The sequence below is a fragment of the Rhineura floridana genome, chromosome 5 (genome assembly GCF_030035675.1).
Source record: "Rhineura floridana isolate rRhiFlo1 chromosome 5, rRhiFlo1.hap2, whole genome shotgun sequence".
In the NCBI taxonomy this organism is placed as follows: Eukaryota; Metazoa; Chordata; class Lepidosauria; order Squamata; family Rhineuridae; genus Rhineura; species Rhineura floridana.
The window spans coordinates 147,543,957-147,556,750 of NC_084484.1; the positions used below are offsets into that span (position 1 = coordinate 147,543,957).

The 12,794-nt window shown below is 43.3% G+C and overlaps 1 protein-coding gene across 1 annotated transcript in view; it reads right to left on the reverse strand.

Moving 5' to 3' along the window:
• Nucleotides 1-12,794, reverse strand: part of ARHGAP31 (Rho GTPase activating protein 31) — a 123,699-nt gene that overhangs the window by 37,373 nt on the left and 73,532 nt on the right. Inside the window, exons 2-3 of the mRNA XM_061628384.1 lie at nt 2,229-2,331; nt 1,125-1,269 (exon numbers count right to left, since the gene is read on the reverse strand). Coding sequence (XP_061484368.1) covers nt 1,125-1,269; nt 2,229-2,331 — 248 coding nt within the window. The remainder of the gene's footprint in view (nt 1-1,124; nt 1,270-2,228; nt 2,332-12,794) is intronic.

The window sequence follows — 12,794 nt, forward strand, 5'->3', positions numbered from 1 at the left end:
CTGATAGGCATGGCCGTCTTGTGTTGAGAAAGGAATATTATCCTTCATCAGAAGCAATTTGGTGCAAAGGAGGCGTGGCTAAGTATCCAAGAGGACTCCAATCACCTTTCTCACCTTGGCTGATAACCATTTTTACATCTAGTGATGCACTGAATATTTCTCCTACCTTTCTCTGTCAACTAATGAGAAAAGAAATTGCATTTGAAAATTATTAGTGTGGAAAGGGAAATTTGGTGAAATTGATATAGGTGTGGTGCAGGGTTTTTGTTGCAATTACCTTACTTTTGAAATGGCCAAGAGGTGTTATGGAGTGTGCTTTCTTTTGTTCTACAAATCATCTCACCAGTAGCCTGCACTCTGCATCCTTCTAGGGTACCCGTGCTTTAATTAAATTCCAGCAGAAGACATCATGAGGTGACTTCTTCCATGGGGCTTTTTCAGGCCAGGAAGGGCAGGCAGCCCAGGAGGTTGCAGAGTGCTGAACAAATGTTTACTGAAAAGAAAGAAAACACATACACCACCCACAGCCACCCCACAAAGACAAGATGGGCTTAAAGCACTGCACCCACAGAAATTATAAAGGAATTTTGAAGCGCCCTGAGAATGAAGTAGAAAAATGGATTTTGACACAGCACTATTTATACCTCTGCTAGGGCTCCTCTGTCCTCAGTCGGGCCCAAACATGGTCTTCAAGTGCAGAATTTGAAGTCCACTAGGTTCATTATTTACCCAGGCACTTGATGGCTGAAGGGGACTTTTCCTGGCAACTTGATCACTGATGAAAGAATGTTTTTAACTGTGTTTTATAATATTTGTGTTTTAGAACATTTTTAATTGTAATTGTGTTTTTGGAATGTTTTTAACTGTTTTCAGTATGCTTTTCTTTTTCTTGATAATTATTTTTGTTTATCTTTGCTGTCCTAGGGTCCTTTGGGATGAAGGGATAACAATAAATACCAATTTTGTTCAGTCTATCTTTTTAAGTGAACCAGCCTGACTTGCACTTCTTGGACTGCCAAAATGGTAGTACAGCTTGCGGGAGAGCTCATGTGGGATGAAAACTGGGTGGGACCAACAATGAAATAGGCCTGTCAAGACTGCAAATATAACAGAAAACATCTCACCGTGAATTTCTTGTAAAGTTCATAAGTGAGGAGGGGATTGGGTAGCTCCCTGAAGTATAATTTGCAGAGTGACCCCACACAGTGAATGTCCTGAAGGTAAACTTCCCTTGTCAGGTCTGGGCTTTGATCTGATCCAAACTCTTGCCTGAAACAACAGAGATGAACGCATAGTGGGGTTAACAAGCTGAAGACGGAAGCAATTTGCATCTTGATTTCACCACAGACAAAGGCAAAAAAAAGTGTACTGATTGGGCAGGCAAAGATCTGATAATGTGACAGGAAACCTGTTCAGCACCAAGGATCACCATGGAAACCTATTATAACCTTGAGGGCTGTATGGATTCTACATATTCTAGTTGGACATCATTTACATGTGTTAAATGCCATTTGCATGAAGGTGATCTATGATAAGCCACCACTGAGCTGGTAGATATAACTGTGTGGTGTTCACAGAAGGCCCCATTACACATGCTGTATACAAGTTGATTGGTAGGAACAGCCCTTTCAGTTTGTGTGCTTTCTCCTCATACTATTTTTTTAGAGGAAAAGACAGGCACTTAAGCGTGTATATTTATATGTAAGCAGGCACCATCCACTTCATCCATTCATCTGTTTTCAGCAGCAGGTAAATTGTACAAGTGAGGCTTAACTTGTAATGTATATTATATGGCTCACACTAACCGTTCTACGTTGGGACTGAGGCTTACTCCTATTGCCTAATGCATACAGAACACAGAAGCCAAGAGGATAACCCTTAAGTAGAACCTCAAAAATAATAAAACAAGCTTTGAAAAAAGGAATGAGTTTTCTAAAAACCTGTGTTCTCTGACTATGATCCAGAGTCCATCTGTATAGGAGGGCTTTCCAAAACGTTGAATATGTGGGTAATCTGCATTACAAATGCCCTGTACTGTTTAAATGACTTAGCTCTTGTTACCAACTCCTTTACCATGAACTTTAAGGTTGCTCTTGAGTTTATTTTCCATAGTCCAACTGTTACCTTTCTACTGCCAACAAGCAGTAAATCATTCAATTTATGTGTTCATACGGTACTCTTACACAATGTACCATCAGTATTGGACCTTTGGATTTTATTCACCTCACCTCAATTTCTGAATGTTGGATGTCACTCCAGAAAGCCGGTAGATTCCGTCCACAATTCCGTGAGTCTCTATGAACTCTGCACAGTTCTTCAGTACTGGGGGAACTAAGAAGAAGAAGAGAAAGAATTAGGAGATTTTTCCCAGGGAAATTCAGCTTCAGTTGGCTTTTATGCCTCAAGACAATTATTTATAGAGAGCAAAGGATGACAAATAAAGGATATAAAATAATTATGCAAGCATTAGTTAGTTAGTTATGTGCTACATTTGTATGCCACCCAGCAACAAAGCATTCTCGGGGAACTTCCAATGAAAAGCTATTACATGCCAAAATACTTTTTTTTTAAAAAAAAATTGAATCAACAACCATAAAATCCAAAAGTGGCATAATATCAACAGCAGAGGCTAACCCCCCCCCCCAAATGGAACAAAGACTCACAACAGTGCCCCAATACTCACAGGTCTTTACAAATGTCCAGAATTTCACATAGTCATAAATTCTGTTAAAGTTTAAAAACAGGGGGGGGGGAATCTTCACCTGGTGCTGAAAAGATCACAGCATAGATACTTGGCCAGGGCATTCAACAACCAAGGCGCCACAACTGAAAAGACCAATCAACTTGATTGGTGGATTAAATGCAGAATATAATTCCCCTCCTCCAAATTTATTGGCAGAACAGGCAACATAGTTATATCAGCACCTTCTTACCTATGCTAAATGAAAAAGCTTTTCCTTCTAACTTTATATGCAAGCTATACTAAACACATTCCCACATTCAGAGAGACACTTGAACCTCTGAATACTATGTGCTGGAGAGGAGAGTCATCAACATCATCATGATGCCAGGCTTTTTAACACTGATAGCATTTAATGTTTTTCACTCTATTAAGCTGTTGTGAGCTTTTATGGATTGGGGTTTTATCTTATGTTGAATGTTTAGATGGCTTTGTAATACTTGCATTATTAAGCTGCTTTGTGAATGCTTATTGCCCATTGAAGGGCAGAGTAAAATTTTCAGGAACAAATAAAATGTCCTGATATGTTCCTAACGCCATCTGGTTGGCCTGTGCTGAATTTTATGGGGATTGGCCTGATTCTACAAGGCAATACTTATAATGAAAGCCCCAGATACTTTGTTTTCAGATGAAACCATGGTGGCATTCCTTCTAGCAATACAGTATATAACAACCAGATAAAATTTATAACAACCAGAAAAAAATTATGTGGACACAGCTTTTAAATCTGGGATTTCCACGATACTGGTGGGGTTTGAACTTGCTCATATGAACTTGCTCATATTTGAAGCTATTTTGTAGTAACACTTACCTTGGTACTCTCCAGTAGGGGTCTGTTAACATTATATTATATTCATTCTTAATTCTATTCATTATGTTTGAATGATCCAATCTAGTAAGGGTGATCAAAGTGGCTTCTAGACTGGCCTTCTGGACACAGTCCTACATGCACAAATCAGTTGCTTTACAGGGGAACACATATCATATATACATACTTCATTGGATAAATATGACTTATTTAATACTAACATAAAATAAAGATTAAGGTAAAAATTAAATTAATGCAGTTGTGCAAAATGTTTTCAGTTAAACTCTTCCAAACAACTGATTATAGCTACGCAGATGAATGCTGACATTATGAAAGATATTGGTATTTGTATTTTAAATTTTCTCTGCCATTTTGCTCATACAAGAAACATTGTTTACTTCTTCTTTGGGGTCTGCAGTGGCAGGGGGGAGGGGTTGGGGCAGTTTTATGTTTTGTGATCCTATTATGTGATACATTTTCATAAAAGTGAGATGTTTGTCTCCTTGTTTTGCCAAGATTTATACATTCTGTCTAGCATCATGGACTACCATCACTGAAGCTTTTAGTGTACTGTATGTTCTCATAGGAAGCATTTCCCATTTAAGGTACATGGAGGACAAGCCTGCCACTGGCTCTAACCATGATGGCTATGTTCTCTCTTCACTGACAGAGGCAGTGTGCTTGTGAATGCCAGTTGCTGGAAATCCCCAGTGGGGAGAGTTCTGTTGCATTCATATCCTGCTTGCAGGCTTCCTGTAGGTATCTGGTTGGCTACTGTGAGAACAGGATGCTGGACTAAAAGGTTCTTTGGCCTGATCCAGCAGGCTCCTCTTCTGTTCTTAGACTTTTACATAGCACCACCAGGGGGTAAGTAAAGAGGTTCTGATGTATTAGGCCCACAGCCAGCAGGGGCCCCAAACTCTGTGAGCTCTCTTGTAAAAAAATGTAAGTCTCTAGCCCTCCTAGATAGAACGCTATGAAGCAAAATGTGCAGGTACCCTTCTAAATGATTACTAAATGAGATGAGCCAGCCAGGCTGCTCCCGCCTTTCAGTTTTTTAGCCAATTTCTGAAGTCAAAGCTGTGATCAATGACTGAGTTGTTTGGATACCAGGCTACAGGAATCCCTGGGCTTCTAAACAGCTGCTATTGTCCTCTCCCCTTTAGTGCATTTTTCCTGCTTCTGGCTCATTTTCTAGTTCATGGAATCTCTGTACTTTGCCCTTCCTTTTTTCCTAGCAACCAAGAATACATCTTTCCTATTGTGGGTTCATTTGAGATCAGGTACTCCCTAGAAGCTATTTTTTGCAAATACTATTAAACAAAAAATGTTGAAGGGTGTTAAAGAATCCCTCCCCCATGGCAGATACAAAATGTGAAAACTTTGCAGAGGTGCAGGACCTGCTATCCAGGCACTCATTAAGAATTCATTGTATAGTTAATTTACAGTACAATGGTATGCATGTCAGACGTAAATCACTTTACGTTTAATGGGGCTTATTCCCAGGTCAGTGGGTACAGTATTGCAGCCTAAGCTTTGGTTTAGGGTTGGTATTAGAAGAAAGCATGATTCTGTAAGCAGAAATTCAACAAGTCAAGCCTTTTCTAGTATGGAAATGCAATTATGGGGAAAGCGTCACCTGTTCAAATTTTGTCTGACATGCATGGCCACTGATTTATTTTTGGGTCCTCCAATCCACCTGCAAAAGAGCACACAAATTTGCATATGACACAAAGCATATGCACATTTTTTGCAAATTGGTGTCCTCTTTTGCAAGTGGGTCAAAGAGCTCAATTCACATGCAGGTATGTACTGAGCCCAGAAAATCCTGCTGGGACCCCTGCTTTTTCATAGAACTGTAAATAGGAAATGCAGTATGATGTGGGATATTGAATGTGGAATAGGGATGTCCTATGTGGCTTCTACTGGATAAAAGCCGTAATTCCCCATATCTGTGATATGGGCAGGCAGGAAATGAGGTCAGTTTGCTCATTTGGGTCAAGGGTCTTGAGTATGCAAAATGAACATATCCCAAATGAAAAAAAAAAGCCTCCAGTAAAGTGATCCTTATACTGTGTGCTGCCGGTAAACAGTAATCTTGCAACCAGACCTTTAAGTTCCTATCACTAGCTTCAATGAAACAAATGGGGTAGGTCAGCTCTGGTGAAGGTAAAACAGTTGCAGATTAACAGCTCAGAAATCCTGGAAAATACCTTTTTATAAGCTGACAGGATAGACACGCGACAGTTTTCTACTGTCCATAAAACTATCGTCTACATAATGTGGCTATCAAGAATAAAAAATAACAGTCACAAATCTGAAATAGTTGCAAGTGATTTTTCCCCCTTATGGAACTATTCAGTGGAGTGAAGGTTTGCAGTAGGAAGCAGGATTACACTGAATTCTGAAAGCTCTTTTTTCTTATGTAGAACACATATTTTTTAAAGAAGCAACTTAAATCAATAGCACTCTCAGGCAGGGTGAATGAACCTCCCACAAACAAAGCAAGGCTACTTTCATCCACCCTACAGACAGAACAGGGTAAGGGCAAGGTGGAATATACAAATTGCTTTGTGGTGTTTTCTTTCAGATTCATCATTGCATTTCCCCCTTTTCTTGTTTACTATATAGTATAAACCAATCAGATTTGCTAACTTGCAAGTATTTCCACTGATCACCAGACGCTGGAAACAAGCAGCAGGAGGGTTCCGTCACTTTCATGCTTTGATTATGATGATTAATTAAACTTCTATCCTGCCCTTCCTCCCAGAAGGAGCCCAGGGCAGCCAACAAAGAACAAAATGCTAAAAACATCTCAAAAGCAAAACATCTTTCAAATGTTTTAAAAATAAACATCTTTTAAAAACCTGTAAAAATGTTTTAAAAAGCAATTCCAAAACAGATGCAAACAGGGATAGGGTCTCTACTTAAAAGGCTTGATGAAAGAGGAAGGTCTTCAGTAGGCACTGAAAAGATAACAAAGGTGGCGTCTGATATTTAAGGGGAGGGAATTTCAAAGGGTAGGTGCCACCACATTAAAGGTCCGTTTTCTATGTTGTGCGGAGTGGACCTCCTGATAAAATGATATCTGCAGGAGGCCCTCACCTGCAGAGTGGAGTGATTAACTGGGTATGTAAGAGGTAAGACAATCTTTCAAATGTTCTGGTTCAAAGCTTTGTACACCAAAACCAGCACCTTGAACTTGTCCTGGTAGCTAAGCAGAAGGGTAACATGTTGGCAATATCCTGCCCAAGTAAGCAGTTGCATCATTGCATTTTGCACCAGCTGCAGCTTCCAGAGACCAACCTCAAGGGCAGCCCCACATAGAGCACATTACAGTAATCCAGCCTGGAGGCTACCAGTGCATGGACAACAGTGGTCAGGCTATTCTGGTCCAAAAATGGCCACAGCTGTCTTACCAGCCAAAGCTGGTAAAAGGAACTCCCTGCCACTGAGGTCACCTGGGCCTCTAGCAACAACAACGGATCCAGGAGCACCCCCAGACTATGAACCTGCTCTTTCAGAGGAAGTATGACCAGTGGTGTAGTGGCAAATTTAGAAGTACAGGGTTCCTTCATGCCACCCCCCCTCAGCCATGTCTTTGCAGCTCCCCCTCACACAAACACACACACTGTGGATTCATCAATGTTGCCAATCTGCCACCTCCACTACCTTGGAGAAGGAAGAGGCAGAGGAGGGTCCCCTGGGACCACCTCCCCAGCAGCTCCAGATCACGGAGAAGAAAGAGGAGGCACGACACCGCTGAGCAAGAGACAGGCTATGTGCTGGAGTAGACAAATATCTGTGGTTGGAATTAAGCAGATTTTTCACTTGTCTCAGCCTGCAACTTGTCTCGTGCCCCATGGTGTGTCTAATCTCCATGTAGAGCTGTCCAAGTTGGTTGCCATCACTTCACATTGTGGGAGAGATTTCCATAGTTTTATTTATTTATTTATTACATTTATATACCGCCCCATAGCCGAAGCTGTCTGGGTGGTTTACAGCAATTAAAAACAATAAAAACAAATATACAAATTTAAAACACAATTTAAAAAAATTAAAAACAATTTAAAAACACATGCTAAAATATCTGGGAGAAGAGGAAAGTCTTGACCTGGTGCCAAAAAGATAACAGTGTTGGTGTCAGGCGCACCTCGTCAAATACCATTCCATAATTTGGGGGCCACCACTGAGAAGGCCCTCTCCCTTGTTGCCAGACTCCCAGCTTCCCTCGGAGTAGGCGCCTGGGGGAGGACCTTAGATGTTGAGCGTAGTGTACGGGTGGGTTTGTGTCAGGAGAGGCGGTCCATCAGGTATTGTGGTCCTAAGCCATGTAAGGCTTTATAGGTTAAAGCCAGCACCTTGAATCGAGCTCGGAAACATACAGGCAGCCAATGCAAGTGGGCCAGAATCAGTTTTATGTGTTCGAACCGTCTGGTCCCTGTTACCAATCTGGCCGCTGCATTTTGCACAAGCTGCAGCTTCCGAACTGTCTTCAAAGGCAGCCCCATGTAGAGAGAACTGCAGTAATCTAGCTTGGAGGTTACCAGAGCATGGACAACTGAAGCCAGGTTATCCCTGTCCAGATAGGGGCGTAGCTGGGCCACCAACTGAAGCTGGTAGAAGGCACTCCGTGCCACCGAGGCTACCTGAGCCTCAAGTGACAGAGATGGTTCTAGGAGAACCCCCAAGCTATGAACCTGCTCCTTCAGGGGGACTGCAACCCCATCCAGGACAGGTTGGACATCCACCATCTCTTCAGAAGAACCACCCACTAGCACCATCTCAGTCTTGTCTGGATTGAGCCTCAGTTTATTAGCCCTCATCCAGTCTATTGTAGCAACCAGGCACTGGTTCAGCACATTGACAGCCTCACCTGAAGAAGATGAAAAGGAAAAAATAGAACTTCATATCATCAGCATACTGATGGCAACACACTCCAAAGCTCCAGATGACTGCACCCAATGGTTTCATGTAGATGTTGAATAGCATGGGGGACAGAACTGACCCCTGTGGAACCCCATACTGAAGAGTCCAGGGTGCCGAGCAATGCTCCCCAAGCACCACCTTCTGGAGCCGACCCGCCAAGTAGGAGTGGAACCACCGCCATGCAGTCCCTCCCACTCCCAACTCAGCCAGTCTCCCCAGAAGGATACCATGCTCGATGGTATCAAAAGCCACTGAGACATCAAGGAGAATCAACAGAGTGACACTCGTCCTGTCTCTCTCCTGACAGAGGTCATCATACAGAGCGACCAAGGCAGAGGCGTCACTAGGCAGGTGCGTACTGCGCCCGGGTGACACCATGAGAGGGGTGACACCCAGAGCCGCCACGGGGTCTCCCATCTGGCTGGCACAGAACCCAGGAGTGCGCGAAACCACACAAAGGCGCCCGGAGCCCAGACCGGAGAGGAAGCGAGGGACGTGTGAAGGGGAAGCGGTCCCAGGAGGAGGAGGAGATCTGTCAGGAGGAGGCTCCGCCCCCAGCAGACAGCTGCACGCCGGCTCTCTCGGCACCCTGATGTGGTGGGCCAAAGGCAGGCTCCGGGCAAGTGGGCGGGCGAGCTCCTCCCCGCGGTAGGCTGGGGCTGGGCGGGGCTCGGGGGAACGTCCTTGCTGGCCTGCCGCCAGCTCGGAGCCGCCAATCGGGGCGTTCCGGCAGCCAGTCGGTGTGGCCGTCAGGCCCCGCACTAGGTGACACCAACCCTAGTGATGCCACTGGACCAAGGCTGTTTCTGTACCAAAACCACGCCTGAAACCCAATTAAGAAGATTATGGATGTACAAGAAGGGACTTTATCTTTAGACATGTTTCAGGAAATAATGAATGGGATTAACTCAGTAAAACAAGAACTGAGAAATAATAGTCAAGCGTTGAGAATTGAATTTGACGAAATGAGACAGGAGCTGAAAGAAATTCAGGATTCTATGAGAAAGGAGAATAAAGATGGATCTGGAAAACCAAAAAAGGATGAAAGAGAAATTAAAGGCAAGGTTCAAACTATGGAGATTGGATTAAATATGGATATGGAAAAAGATTTGGATTTCCTGGCTGTGATGGATCCTGGAGACAAATATTACGGTTTGGAACTCAGCGCTGTCCCTGAAGGAATTGAAGAGATTGGCGATAAAGATATTATCGGTTCAAAAAAATTCCTGGACTGGAAGGATTTGATGGAACTTGAAATGGAGAAAGCTAACAGAATTAATCCCTGTTTTGTGACAATGGAAAAATCTTCAAGAGATGTGCTAGTGTATCATATAAAAAAGAGGAACAGAGATGCGGCTTTGCAACAATACTTCAGTGATACGTTCGGAACTGATGGCAAGAAAATATCTGTGAAAAAGGAAATTCCTATCAGACTCTTATTATATGACTATGACAGCAAGATTATTGGGCGCATAAAGATGGAAGATGGAACCAATATGGATAATGGAAGAAGAGCGATTTGAAATTACTGGACTTAGTAGACTTGATGAGTTGGATTAATTGACATGTTTATCTAGAAAAAAAATTGATGGACATATATCTCAAGGATTGGAAACTTCTCTTTGACTTTTTGTGGAAGAATAAAATGATATGATGTTAATGAGATTTGTAACCAATTAAGATAACCGCTGGAGGAAGGTGATTTTATAATCTATCAAGATACAGGCTTGTTATATATTATAGACTTATAGCTGAACTACGACAAATCGGAAGTCAATTTTTTTATATATATATATTTTTTTCTTTTTATTGTATTAGTTATGGATTTGTGTTTTTTCTTTTTGTATTGTTTTGGTTTTGAAAATTTGAATAAAAATTAATTGAAAGGAAAAAAAAAAACCACGCCTGAAACCCGACTGAAACAGATCCAGATAATCGATCTCATCCAAGAGTGTCTGGAGCTGGCCTGCCAGCACTCATTCAAGGACCTTGCCCAGGAATGGAACATTTGCTACCGGCCTATAGTTATTAGTTTTCTGGGTCCAGGGAGGGTGCACTGTTTTAACCATGCACTGTGTCAAGATGTACTTCTTCAAGCCTGTTCTGATTCTCCCACCATTCAGCTTCATTGGATGTTGGTTGGCCCTGGGTTCTAATATTATGATGGAGGGAGAAAAACTTCTCCATCCATTTTCTTCTTAATTTTACACACATTTATCACCCTCCCCCTTTTCCTTGGCTTCTATCTAATCCATACTGTCTTGAAGTCCTGTCACTCAATTACAGAGATGGCAGGTGATTCATTTGCAGATTTGTAGACAGCTTATTCATCTTTTGAACTCAATTATGCATAACACATTTCCAGCTAAACCATACCTCCCCCACTTTATTTTGACATATAGTCAACTGTTTAATTTCAGAACAAAATAACATTTCTCTGCATCATCTGCATCCGGTATACTTCCTCTAAACATGGAGGTTCCACTCCTGTCACAGATAAGGAGCTGCCTTGCTGGGCCAGATCAAACATTTACCAGAGGCAGCCTCCTGTTCCCAGCAGTGCTGGGAGTTTCCTTCTGAGGATCCTACAAGAACTGGGATCCACCTGCTTGCTCTGTAGGGGTTTCCCCCCTCCTGATTTTCTCCCTACTGTTATTATAATTATTTAAAGATATATCCTGCTGTTTCTCCCCACCCCTTTCCATCTTTGTCTGCCCACTTTCTAAAGTTTTGACATCCTACTTGAAGAGTCTCCCCACATGCTCACGGATCAGTCCTGTGTAAAAATACAGCAGCTGGGATAGGTTGGTATTGAGGGGTGGTAAGGCAAGTGCTCAACCAATGGGACCCTACACCTTCCCAATCAGAAGTCTCCCCCCTTTCCCCCTTTTACTGGCTGATCTCCCCTCTCCTCACTTTCCCAGGCACTCCTGCACCCCGGGGACTCCCCTTCACCCCACAGCATAACAGAGAGTTCACCCAATTCCAGGAGGGAAGCACCTAACGCAGCCTTTGCAAAAGAGCTCAGTCACCTTCTTTTCCCTTGCAGAGAAGGTGGGGCAGGAAGCAGCTTGCAAGTTGATCTGGAGGATGCAGCCTCCTCCCTTCCTGCACCCCACTCCAAACCTCCTTCCTATCTAGCAATCCAGTTCACTTTCTTAACTCTTCCATGGCCAAACAGCACCCTTCTCCTCTAGGCTCTTTCCAAGAAACATGCATTGCTCAGGAAGCATTTTGCCTCTTTCCGGGTGCGCCTCTTTCTCCCTCACCTGAGAGGATGGAAGCAGGCAGGGAATTTGCTGGGTTTGCTCGTTTGTGTTGCTTTCTCCACCCCACCCCCACCTTTTCCACCAGGCCAAAACTTTTTTATTTATTTATTTATATATATATAAAAGTATTTATTTCTGCTGTATCATTCAGACTGGGGGTGCTCCTCTCCTGCCTCCTCCTTCTCCATGGTGGTGGTAGGCAGAGGATCGGAGGATGTCGGGAGGGGGGAAAGTAACGGGACTTTGTCCCAAAGTGTCCCACCAGCAAAACACACTGCAGTATGACCCTATCCAAAGCAGGCAATTGACCAATTATCTGGACTCAGGAATGACCTACCCACAGCACCTCTATCTTACCAGGATTCAGAGTCAGTTTACTGGCCGTCGTTGAGTCCACCACCAAGTCCAGACGCTGGTCCAGGGCTTGCACAGCCTCTCCCGATTCAGATGTTACAGAGAAATAGAGCTAGTTATCATCAGTATACTGGTGACGCTTCACCCCAAATCTCCTGATGACCTCTCCCAATGGCTTCATACAGATGTTAAACAGCACTAGGGACAAGATGGCACCCTGCAGCCCCCCCCCCATAGCACAACTGCCAGGGGCTGAAAGACAATCATTTTGATGTTGTAGTTTGGAATGCCACTGAAGTGTTCAGATTCCTTCAAGAATCTTGAAGGTCCGATTCAGACTGATACCTGTAATGGAACCCCAGCATATCAGTATCACTTTCTTTGGAAGCTCTATTGTCTTCCTGGCTACACAAAATCTCACTGCATATGCTCTTGAGAGTCTGGCAGCAGAAGTGGCAGCTCTCTGATTGTGGCTTCTGAGTCACCTGCTAATGACCTCTAGTTGGAGAACATATTTGAATATGCCACACAGCCTGGCATGGGACCCTTAACTATTGTACTGCTTCAGGTGCAGTGGAGGACAGTACCCTGTCACCAGTGTTGAAGGAAGATTCAACTGCCAGTCTTTGTACAAGGTATGGGGAGGGTACACCATCTTGTCCTTTGCCTCAGGCAGCAAAATTTCACTGGCCAG